This window comes from Perissodus microlepis, chromosome 13 (assembly GCF_051167445.1).
Source record: "Perissodus microlepis isolate ML-2025 ecotype Zambia chromosome 13, ASM5116744v1, whole genome shotgun sequence".
Taxonomy (NCBI): domain Eukaryota; kingdom Metazoa; phylum Chordata; class Actinopteri; order Cichliformes; family Cichlidae; genus Perissodus; species Perissodus microlepis.
This window is the reverse complement of record NC_140473.1, coordinates 3,166,781-3,179,328: the sequence shown is the minus strand read 5'-3', so window position 1 is coordinate 3,179,328 and position 12,548 is coordinate 3,166,781. Positions and strand designations below refer to the sequence as shown.

At 40.2% G+C, this 12,548-nt stretch overlaps 1 protein-coding gene across 2 annotated transcripts in view; it reads right to left on the bottom strand.

Moving 5' to 3' along the window:
• Window positions 1–9,118, bottom strand: part of LOC146374504 (uncharacterized) — a 36,811-nt gene extending 27,693 nt beyond the window's left edge. The window contains exons 1-2 of one of the 2 annotated variants that reach the window (XR_014801960.1): window positions 8,351–9,118; window positions 6,566–7,642 (exon numbers count right to left, since the gene is read on the bottom strand). Coding sequence is in view for 1 of the 2 variants with exons in the window: in XM_084948454.1 (XP_084804580.1) it covers window positions 6,577–7,642; window positions 8,351–8,575 (1,291 nt within the window). In the remaining variant the exon portion in view is untranslated. The remainder of the gene's footprint in view (window positions 1–6,565; window positions 7,643–8,350) is intronic. The other variant, XM_084948454.1, reaches the window with a different exon arrangement.
• Window positions 9,119–12,548: the final 3,430 nt, after the last annotated feature.

Genomic DNA, 12,548 nt, shown 5'->3' with positions numbered 1-12,548 from the left:
TACTTAAGGTCTGCCAAGAAATCAAAGCACCATACAAACTGTGTCAAAAACATGTTCCTAGAAAGGCAGGTAATACCAAAATAATTTTTTTTCTATCTGAAGCATTGCCAACATGCTTTTTTTCTCATTTTCTGTTTTCTTTTTGGTGCGGCCACGAATAAATTTGAACATTGCACAGTTGATTGTTTAGCTGCAGAATGCAATCCATGTATAATTCCCAGAAATTTCCTCCCGTACCGTATGACATAAAAAAAAAACCACAGCGATATCACAAATGCAACAGATTTTTTTTTCATGATTTATGTCATGAATAAAATATTGTGATGTAAACATGACTAAATGTGGAACATGCCAAGCACTGTCAATACTTTCTAGATGCACTGTATATCCCTCAGAATAACAATGAATATTTACTGAAGCACAGCTCTTTTTTCCCCCTTTGAAATAGTGTAATAGGTGCTAAAAGCTCACTGTCCTACCTTAATAAAGATGCCATAACTGCTACAGCCCATATCTGATTTTATATGATTGAATTTAAAATTGTATCATGGCATCTTCTACCCATGCAGTATGAACGAAAATAAAATCACTATCAGTGAATAGTTGCAAATAACATATCTTTAAATGGCATTAAAATATATGACTAACTTTAAACTTGAGTATATTTATACCCAATTACAGTTCATTCAGTGTCATTTGTTATGATAAAGTACTGTATCTAATATCATTTAATGTGTATATCTCTACAATTGACATACCTCAATTACAGTCCCAGTAGACAGCCTGAGGGTCACATTACATAGACACCATATACTGATACCAGCATAGCAGTGCTACTATAAAGGGTGAAAATTACATAGTGCCTAGTCAATTATTTAGTGCACCAAGACTGGAGAGCAGAGAGCATATTGATGTTAATGACCTCAATTTGTAAAGGTGCTGGCCCTTGATGGAACCTGCTTAATGAAGATTTAGACTGGCTGTGTGTAAGTTTGCAACAAGAAGTGAAGAGCTTCAGTTAAGAATTTGTATTATCCAACTGCTATAGTCCAAAGGCATGGAGTAGACAGAAAGGAGACAGCACAAAGGAAGCAGAAGCAGAATGAATGAGCAGTAGAAGAGATAGATGATGTTAAAGAATAAGAGGATAAGAACGTTGCAGGGAGCATTTCATGAACCAATCAAAGAAGCAAAAGTAGAATGAATAATAATTATTTTATAAAATAACCAATGAATTATTTCTACTAATACTAAATAAGTCCAAACATATCCAATTTGTAGTGCAGCAACAACACTTGGATGTCACAAGGAGCTAAAACTCTGCATGTTCTTCTATCATACCACAGATACTTGAGGTAGAATGGGCAGCAAGTGCAGGTGCAGCCAACAGTCTGTAGTGACTGAAATATTTGTAAAGAATTATTTAGTTAGCATAGCATCGGTTATTAATTTATATATATACGTATATATCAATGTATGTAGGTAACCAAAGTGAGGGTAATTAAAAAAACTATTTATATGCTTTTAGAGATAAACACCTGAGCACTGACAGTTTGAAGGCCCTGTTGTATCTTATTATTATTTACACAAATAAATATCTTATTTAAGGGCCTAAACATATTTGAAAGCTCATAAAAACTTACACACATCACAGGTGTGCTGAAAGCTTGTGTCTCTTAAATGGGTAGAACAAGATGCCTCTGCCCCACCGCTGTGTTTCATGTATATGTATGAAAATGCTGGACTCTAAAGGCAACAGAAAGTCATTTTGGCACCATTTTTGTGACTTTTTTGGGATGAGGCCAGTTGCATATTTGGTCAGATGATACTTTGTTTGGCTTATTGAAGAGTGTGTTGTTGATTTCTTCACCATAGTGTGTATAATCCAGATTCATTCACTTTAAGCTTCAGCTTTCCTGCAACTCTTCCTGCAACAGCATTTCCCTCTGAATATCTACAAAGAGCATTTAACTTCATTTTAATGCCAAAAAACTCATTAAGTCTCAATTTGGAGCAAATTAAATCTTAATAAACTAAATCAGCATTTCTGTTCCTGCCTCCTGAATTTAGTCTCCTGCAGCTAAAATTTCAGCTATGGTGACATCCGTGTTCTTAGTTAAACCATTTATAACCAGACCGGGTTTCATAGCATCCGACTCATTTTTCAGATCGATTTATTTTTTTAGGTCTATGCATCTTTTTGTTACTCGCTATTCTCTCTGAGAGCTAATAGACAGAAAACTTGTGAGGAGCTTGTGATTTTCTATACTGTAAATTCTACCAAAATCATATGCTTTGTTCTCTTTCATAGTAGGATGTATGAAAAGTTGTGCAGCATCTCAGTTTACAGTACAGTACATCCAGCCACTATTGTTTCCTAGTAATAGCTGAGTCAGGCATCCTGTGTCCACCTAAGGTACAAAGCTATTTCCCATGGTCTCAGCTGTAATATAGAGCACTTCCACTCAGCACAGTAGAAATCATTACTGATGCTAGACTACCACAACACAGTATTTATACAGTCATGTTTCAGTAGGAAGGGTCATGTGCACTTTGTAATGTAGTGCTAAATACAAAGACCTAACTGCAACCTTTAATGTTGTCTTACAATGGCAAAGTGATAGTTAAGGTGCATCATACTTTTTAACTATTGTTTAAAATAACAGATTGAAAATACACAAATTAAATCAAGAACACTTCATTTTGTTCTACTTATACTAATGCTGAACTAGTATGTCCTACAGCAGCCATGAGCTTCATTACTGAAGGCTAGAAACAAGGATCTCCTGGGAATATGAGGATTTTTAAGACAGCATTTGCCATTCTTTATGTAAACGAGCCACTGCACAAGCAGACAGACATAGAGCATGATAAGATTTGTCACTCCCCACTGTGTCACGTGTACGTTTGACAAATCACACTTTCCTTATTTATATAGCCCTTATGCATATTTTCGAATTAGTTATGTTCCCTCTTATTTTGAAAGGTCAGTCGCTGCTAAGCCCTGTCCATCACAACTTTTAATCCTGGCAGTGAGAACTGTGTATAAAAATAGATGTCTGTTTGAAACAGTTAATGCTATTGTTTAGTTCAACCTTGAGAAATAAAGCTGAAAGACTGTATTTAAGTCACATCTTGATTGTTTGATTTCAATTCTACTATGGTGATGTACAAAATTATAAAAACATGTGCCATTGTATTTCATATACTTGGTGGTATCTGAACTGTCTAACCTGATTTAAAATGTGGCCAATTTCTGGTGTAAGATCGCCGTCTTCTGAACTTATTTTAAGACTGAGCCACTTCAGTATGGTTCTAACCACTTGCTCACTTGCCTCTGCAGTTCCCTCTGGTTCTCCTACTGTGTGTCAAAACCTAATTTCATTTTGGATGTAGGGAAGCAGGTTTGGGCAAGAGATAAACAAAGATTGTGTTATGGCCTAAAAATACATGATTTATTCATGAACTCTATGTTTTTTACAGCACCAGTGATATGCTGTAATATGAGGCAATATTCTTCTTCAGATGTTTTAGAATAAAACAGTCATAGTTTGTGTTGACAGTCTAGCCCAAGGATTCACAACATACAATCCTGTGAAATTAGAAAATCATGAAAATGGTCTGGGTTGTACAGACATGTGAAAAAGTAATTTAGAGATTAGATAGAGCCAGTTGCTGCAGATCAAATGCATTTGATTAGTTGATCAACAAGTGTGACACCCCTCTTTCAAATCGTTTTGGCAGTTTGATCATCTGGAGTATTCAGGTGTGTGTTAATACTTTCCAGAAGAAGGTCAGACTGTAGTAGACTCATTGAAATTCCAAAAATCCAGAGAGTTGCATCTCAGACCCTAAAGTCCTCAGATAGTATGTAAATGTTAAAGTTCGTGACAGTGCAATTAGAAAAAGACTGAGGACAAAGCCTTTTCTCTCTAAAGAGAACATGGCAGCATGACAAAGGTTTGCAAAGTTGCATCTGAAGAAACCACAAGAGTATTCCTTTGGACAGACAACACTAGAGCATTGTGATTTGCTGGTGTGTCCTTTGGATCATTGTTCTGTTGCATGTCCCAGCTTTGGCAAAGCTGTCAGACAGATGGCCTCATATGTGACTCTAGAATACAGAGCTGCTACTACAGAGGAGATCATGCTCCACTCATTGACTGCAGAAGAGCATTATGGAAAAGTTAAAGCTCACTGTGAAAGATTAAACTAGTCACTTCCTGCATTTTAAAACAAAATAAGAAACATTTGAATAAATTATTGTGAAAGTAAAAAAAGTTCATCATCTTGTCTGCATCTGCCTGTAGCCTCTCTCATAAATACCATTTACGCTTTTTCGTCTCAGTCTGCAGCTCTCAACATCCTCAGCTCTGCTCTTCAGACCTTAAACCATCTGATTGTGGTGCTCTGCTCAAGTTTATTCTGCTTGCTCGGATTAGTCGTCCACTCTCTGGATACTCTGCTCAGTTCAGCAACAGTTCCCCCACTGCTCTGCACAGCCAACAACCATGGCTCATTATTCCATCTGCAACCCAAGTCCACGAGCCGCTACGTAATTATAACAGGTGGCTAATGCGGCTAATGAGTAACTGCTAATAGTTAAGGAGCTAATGTTAACATGTGCACCAGCCAGGTTAACATTTATAATAACTGTTTATAAATGAATGTTTTGAAAACATTTATTGACCACTAAAAATCATCCCAAAGTGTAGTTCAATATCATGAATGTTAAATACTTCAACTGTTAGTGAGAGGAGGAGCTGAACGTCCGTCTGTCTGCAGCGGTGCAGCTAGAAGATATCGATCATTGCAAGTGAACACTGTAATATTGTATGAATTGAGTGATTTAATTTAGTATCAATTAATATGTGAGTATCGATTTTTTGGACCACCCTAGTTGATGTGAGCTTGTTGTGCCGATATGCTGTTTTTCACATGCAAAGCCGACACTCAAAAACACAGAGAAACAACTAAACCAAAGAGTCACAAGGGAGGACTTTGGAATATTTAATGGAAGCCAAAATTAAGTCAAGCTTAAAAGCCAAGCCAATGCATTTCAAATCCACTCAGCTGTTTCAAAGAATGTCATGAGTCCTTTTGCTGTCAAAAATTGAAGGGGCCTGTGCAGTGTGCATGTGGAAAAATTCCATGTGAGCGTTTCAGAAGAGCTAAGCAGCTGTCAGATGTGAGCTAATAAAAATGAATGGGTACAAAGTCACACTTACCTGTGTCCCCGCATGCATACTACACTATATAAACATGCATGTTAAACTCTCTCTTTATTTGTTTCCATGCCTAAATACTGTCTACTCATCCTTCAGCTGTCACTGTGTGCGCATGTGCATCCAAACATGTATGTGCGACTATAATTGTAGGTCTAGCTCATAGGCCACGTCTAAACCGAGCTAAGTCCTCAGCAGTTTCTATGAGTTAACTCAGTCTTGTGTTTCCTTGAACCAAGGTCATCCATTACTGTGACTTTACACTTAAGAGTTTGGGAGAACCACAGCATAGAAAGTCCATGAGAAGTCCATTAGTTTGTTTTTTATACTGAAAGATTATAAAATAATGAGAATTTATGTCTACAAATTCTCACTTCCATTCTCCACTTCCTGAACTGTTTTGATATTGCAGTTTTTGGTCAACTGAGTTATTGCTAATAAAAGTATTACATGTGCTTCTTTCTGTTTTTTAATTATATTAGCAACTAAAAGCTTGTTGTTATAAATACAAACTTCCCAGAGAACACTGGCAAATAAGCCGTAAGTTAATATTTTTTCATTTAACTTACATTCAAAGGCTCAACTTTTTAATATATGTAAAGATATACAAAAATGAATCTGAATCACAAATAATATAAATGAAAGGTGGAATATGGGAGCAGAAGCCTGGTTAAAAATTATTAAAATGGTCAAGTAAAAAAAAGCATTAGATCAAATAGACTAAGGTGTATTTACATAACAAATCTTCTATATGCCTATTAGGTTTTAACAATCTGAAGGAATACTTTAAAAAATAATATACTGAGATGATGGCAAACAAATACTAAAGCATTGATATCAGCTATGTAGTTCCTTTATCTTGTTGCTTTAATAGGCACACCGCTAACATGGACTCCAAACAGTAAACAGTTTAATAATAATAATGGATTGCGTTTTTATATAGCACTTTTCGGGACCCCTCAAAGCGCTTTACAATACCACTATTCTTTCACTCTCACATTCATACACTGGTGAAGGCAAGCTACAGTTGTAGCCACAGCTGCCCTGCAGACTGACAGAGGCGAGGCTGCCATATCGCGCCATCGCCCCCTTTATCCTCATTAAGTAAAGAAATGCAATAAATGTATATTGTTGAAAACATTCAAATGTTTGTATGCTTGTTGTGAATGTACGGCTCATGTAATTGATAAAAATATCTCTATTTGGTCATTATTAGTCCTTGCCTCCACCATTTTCTAGTTAGATAGAACAATATGTTAGTGCATCTCTCTATAAATGTATAAGTGTTCATTTATGTGTCTAAATGGTTTATGAATGAAAAAATACAAGATAAGAGTTACCATGTGCCTACCGTTGTACAGACTCTGGTGGTGGGGGGCCATCTCTTCACCTGCTGGTCTCCTGTGACTTCCATCCCTGCCAGGGGAGCCACTACTATACTTCCCCTTGCTGTGCTCCACCCCTGGGCTCTGATGATAGTGATAGTGGTGCCGTATAGACTCTGGACTTCCCACAATCACCCGCCCTTTTCTCAGGTGCTCAGGTGTGCCCATTGCTACCTGCTTGGCTTCCGGACTCCCAGCCCCTGCTGAGTTTACCTGCCGGTGTCGCTGACTCAGATCTGGGCTGGACTTAGCTGAGCCCTTGCCACTGCCTGGAGATGCCTGTCCTGACATCAGTAGCTGTTTCTGTGCTAGTAGGTCAGAGCTGCAGGGTTTGGAGTGGGAGCCACAAGGTAGCCTGGAAGGAGACTTGCTGTGTTTCTCTGGGCTGTGTCCTCGAAAGCTGTGAAGCTCTAGGTTGGTGAGGGACCCTCCACGGGGCCGGCAGGACTGGGGAAAGGTGTGGTACTCGGTGGTGGAGCTGCGCCTCCTCCCGCTGAATTCACAAACATCTCTCTTTTGTCCTGAAGAGCTGCATCTTGAGCCAGATCCAGGGCTTGAATTGGAGCCAAGAGGGGAGGGTTTATGGTGAGGGTTATCTGGGCTGTCTGTACTCCCTGCGCTGGAGGTGCTGCTTCCATCGCCAACATCCCGCAACAGGCCTGGTGTAGGCATGCCACCGCCCAGCTGAGACAGGCTACTTTGACTGTCAATGGAGCTCCTGCAGCCAGGGCCTCCCTGACCACCACCACTTCCCCCTGTGCTTCCAGCCACAACTGTGGCCCTCTCCTCTTCTAACATGAGGCACACCTCCTTAAGCTCCAGGTTCTCCCGGATCACCTCCATCTGCCGCTGCTCCAGCTCCTTAAGCTTCTGCAAATAGATAGCCACTTCCTTCCTCATCAGGCCAGCGCTGTAGCGACCCAATCGCTGCCATTCCCGCGACACCCGCTTCCCTTTCTGCCGGTCGTCATCCAGGAAGCAGCACAGGTCCCTCAGCTCCTGGTTGTCCTCCTGCAGTTTCTGGTTCACGTCCTGGTTTACACAGAGCACACGCGTGTACACACACACACACACAGAAGCACATAGAGAGATTACATACTCATTCCTGCTATGAATGAAGCGTTGATGAAGAAGATTACGTGTGTGTGTGTGTCTCTCTGTGTCTCTGTGTGTGTGTGTGTGTCTTTAGCTTCTGGACTATTAGGGAGGCAGGGCAGAATGATGGACAATTTTATCTATTCTTCAACATTTTATTGGTTAAAGGATAAAATGGTTTGTCAAGGACGCAACCAATAAGTAACCACTAATGAAACTGGAGCTTCAGTCAATGATAATTGGCAGTATTAGTCTACCAGCTCCACTAACTGATTTTTTAGTGCAGAAAATTAAAATAAAAAAATGCATTACAAAATAGTTTCTCAGAAAACCTGTTCTAAGTTAATATGTTGTTTAGCACATAATAATAAACCATAAAACAGAGGTACAAGGTACAATTTTCCTTTTATTAATGTTTCCAAATTCCTGCATGGAGAAGCAACAGGTTTAATCTGCTTATTTAAAGCTAAATTTGACCTTAAATCTACCCCTGTAACCTGGCCGTATTTCTTCTCATGCAGAGGCCACACTTGTTTCAGTCAGCAGGCTGTCTACACATAGTCTACACATTGGAAGAAACCCCACACGGGCCCTGGCACAGCCTGGCTCCCCGGGATCCCCTTCATCAGCACCACCCGACCTCACCTTCAAACTCCGTATCTCGTTCAGGTGTTGTTGGAGTCTCCGGTTCACCTCCCGCATCAGATTGCCGTGCTCCACGATGACGCCCCTTTTTTCTGCTTCTGCCCTCCGCAGCCGCCTCACCAGCTCCTCTTTACCCCACTTCAGCAGCTCCTCATCGGGTATTTTGGAGATGTCCTCTGCTGATCTCTCTGCGCTTTTGGACTGCTGCTGTGCGCTTTTCTCCATCCCTTTAAACTCCGGTGAAGGTAGACCGGTAGGTAAAACAAAGTGTTGTGTCTGATGAATTTCAGAGCAACCAAATCGAAGCTTTCAAATGCACAACTCTGGTCCAAACGTAACTCGGGTTCCCCCCACCCACCCTTCTTATATCTGTGGAATCACATCGCTGTCATTGCGCCTCTTTCCCACGCCCATGCTGCAGCTCTGATATCCACCCAGTGCTCTGCTGCTATATCACTGTCGTTAGAGCATCGTTCCGCATCCTGCTGCGTCTCTGGTTAAGCCCTTGGCCGGCTTGGCGGGGCGGTTTCTCTCCAGGTGCATGCCGACCGCTTTGCGCACTCCCGCTGCTGAGCGCGCACTACCTCTGTCCGACCGCCGGGGCGGAGGGCGGAAAAAAGGAGGATGATAAGAAGGGGGGCTCCAAGGAGAGGTTGCAGGTGCATAGCCGAAGAGCCAGGATGATAAGGTGTGATAGTGTGGAGAGCAGGCTCGCCTCTCTCGTTCTACCATCACTCGCTTACTCGCTCTCTCCTTGTGCCTCTTGGTTTGTTACGCCATCTGCTGGAGTTAGATGTGAACAGTGCTGCACTCTGATTGTTCAAAGTGACGGGCTGCTTCTATTTTTAGGTTCGTTTATAATCAGGGCAGATAGCACTGATCATAGTTTGCTCTGATATTTATGGAAGCGTGACTTCTCTTCTTAAGGATAGCAATCACTAAAAGGGGAAAAGTCAATCCTCATTTCCAAAAAGTGTCACTGCCAGATTGTAAACTAAAAATACAACTCCCAGGAGCATTTCCAGGATTTTTATAAATGAGATGATACCAAAACCGGTCAGGAGAGGGCCAAGGAAAATAGAAAAAATCTATATAAATAAATACAGTAAAAAGAACGCACACCCTCTTTCATTTCCAAGGTATTACATATCAGGAGATAATAAAACATAGTGTCATGTGTATTAATTAATCTAACCTCAGATGAATAACAAAACACGATATTTTACACAATGTCATTATTTATTTGACAAAAATTAAACTAAAATGCAGAAGCAGCATGTATTTACACATGATTACTGTGACACTATATCTATGAAGAAATACACTCATGTAGAGAGGTCTGGTATGTTTTAGGTGTTTTGTTTTTGCTTGAGGCCTCCCAGCTGAGACAGGTGAAAGTCTGACGTGGAACAGAAATAAAGATTAGATGTTTGATAGTGACAGATTGATGCTGTTTTGATTTATTATTATTAAGAAGAAGAAGAAGAAGAAGAAGAAGAATGAAAGGCACTCATGGACAGGCATTTAAAAATCACAGTATGGATAAAATAAAAGTTGGAAACACTATAGATATCACGTGACCATGGCTTTTTGAGGTTTTGGTGTATTTCACCCCAGTTTCAACAGATGGCTTACCGCCTGCTTCTAGGTTTGATTGAGAGAGTGTAGAAAAAACCTGATGACACTGCAAACTCTGACAGAGCTTAAGAGTCAGCAGCATCACTACGAGTTTAAGTGGCAACCACAACAATGCACACAGACAATTTGTGGGAACTTTTTGACAGTGTAAACCACAAGACCCACAGTGCAACTGCTGATGGTGCTGTAGTGGACAAAAAATATCTCACTAATACATTTGTTCCAAGGGCACATGAGCCAATCATGTGTTGCCTTTACATTTTTGCAAAGAATACCTATGGATAACCATAAGGGTCACGCTATGATTAGATATTTTTTGCATGTGGAGTAGTTGAAAAACTATTATTTTCATATAAAAATCTTTATATCCATTCCTACTCAGTTTGCCCATATTCTTTTTCCATGAGCATGGTGTTCATTTACTACTTTCTATTGTTGACTAAACATCTTTCATAAAGATTATAGCTCTATACTTAGCCTATCCACAAAGCAGGTGACATTTAAATCTACAAAATGTTTATCACAATAAACATAGCAGAATCTTTTCTGTATACTTTATTATATGAATTGCTTTGCTGTGCATTGCATTTAATTACTAAGCAACTAAAACAGCCTCATGTAAACACAACAGGGGGGAAACTGTATTTCCTGAAACAAACTTCACTACAGTCACAGCTATCACAGTTATCTTTAACAGTCTGAAAGTTTTTCCTCCTTTGTTGTTTGGAGATTTCCCTCAAGCATGTGTTGATTTTAATTATTGATGCTTTGGCATAATAGCAAAAGCAAAAGTGACAAGTAAGTATCGCTGTGGTCACAGGTGTCAGATCCAGTACAGCTGCTTTGAACATTTCAGTGTTCCATGAAGACTGGAAAAGTTTGTATCTTAATAAGGGCAGCATTTTCAATGAAAGATTATTTCTTAATTTTAGTTTCTGGACAAAAGAGTGCCCAGGCATCCTGAATGACTTTTAAAAGGTTCAAAGAACATGGCAACATGGCTTAGATTTGCAAAATTGCATCTGAAATTAAACAAAACACAACCAGAGACTTACTGAACAATCTCTTTTGGGCCCACCAAAGTAGAGATGCTTGGTCATAATGCATAGCATCACATATAGTTAAAACCAAACATAGCGTATCAGCACAAACAGCTCATACTAACTGTCAAACATGGTGATGAAAAGATGATGATGGTTTGACTTATATTACAACCTCAGAACCTGGCCACCTTCCACTCATTGACCACAATGTGGACCGAAGTGTTCTAGAGTCACATGTGAGGCCATCTGTCTGACAGCTAAAGGTTAGGTCAAAGGTGGGCCAGTGATCCCAAGCACAGCAGCAAATCAGCAGCAGAACAGCTGAAAAAGAAAAGAATCAAATTGTTATAATGGCCCAGTCAAAGTTCAGAGCATAGGGTTAGGGTTAGGGTTAGGCTGACCTGCCACAGCATTTCATTCGAATGAAATGCTGTGGCAGGTCCTAAAGAGAGTTGTACATAAACAAACCCTGGCGGACCTCAATGAACTGAAGCAATGAGAAGAGGAGGCCACAATTCCTCCATAATAATGTGAAAGATATGTATGAGAAGTCATACTGAAAAGCTCACTTCAAGTTATTGTCGCTCAAAATAGTGCTGCAAGCTATTGAATCTGTGTAGGTAGTTTGATTGATTCTGCATTTTGTCTTAGTTTCTGTTAACATGGCGTAATTTTAACGCCTGTTAAACAATAGATCATTTTTATTAGGACTTGATGTGTGACGTGAAACGTGAAAGAGGGCATGCATTCTTTCTAAACGAGTGGAAAATTAACTAAAAATTCAGTGAATCCTAATGACTGTAACCAATGTTCCCTCTAAGCTGCGGGCGTGCGCAATTGCGCACTGCGTTGCGTACAAAAAAAAAAATCTAACCTGAATTGAAATTAACATTAACACTTTAACAATTCTGTTTTGCAGTGTTAGTCAGTAAGTGACTGGCTGCTGTATGGGATTAGAACGATGTCGCCTTATCCCATAGTCCAGCCAATAATGCGATTCATCAGCGCAAAGCACAGGGCTCGCGTGCGGAGTGAAGCGGAAAAAAAGTGCGAGAGAGAGGGTGAGAGAAAGAAAGAAACCCAGGGCTCGCGTCGTTCACTTCAAAGAGTCGGCTCAGTTTCATTCGCGACCGACACATCACTACTATGAAGAACACCTCAGGCTGTCAGGTTAAAACAGTCGGTCGTGTTTTCGTAACGTAAACGCTGGCCCTCCTCTCAGAGCCTATGCTCCATCTGCTATTCCCGAACAGAGATACGCAAGTTTCTCCGTGACTGCAGCTGCCAGTCAAAGCTGCTATGATGACGTTACACCCTAATTTAACATCACCGTGGTAGGAATTAGAATCAAACTTATGGGAAAGGAGACCCCTTGGACATAAATCAGCGTGATGAGGACTATTGATAACAAAGGAGGAATCTTTGGAAAAACATGATCTGAGGAGAATTAATTTATTTTAGTCTGACCCTTGTCCCATCCGCTAACATGTAGGAGGCGGGGTTTATGACCTGTACTA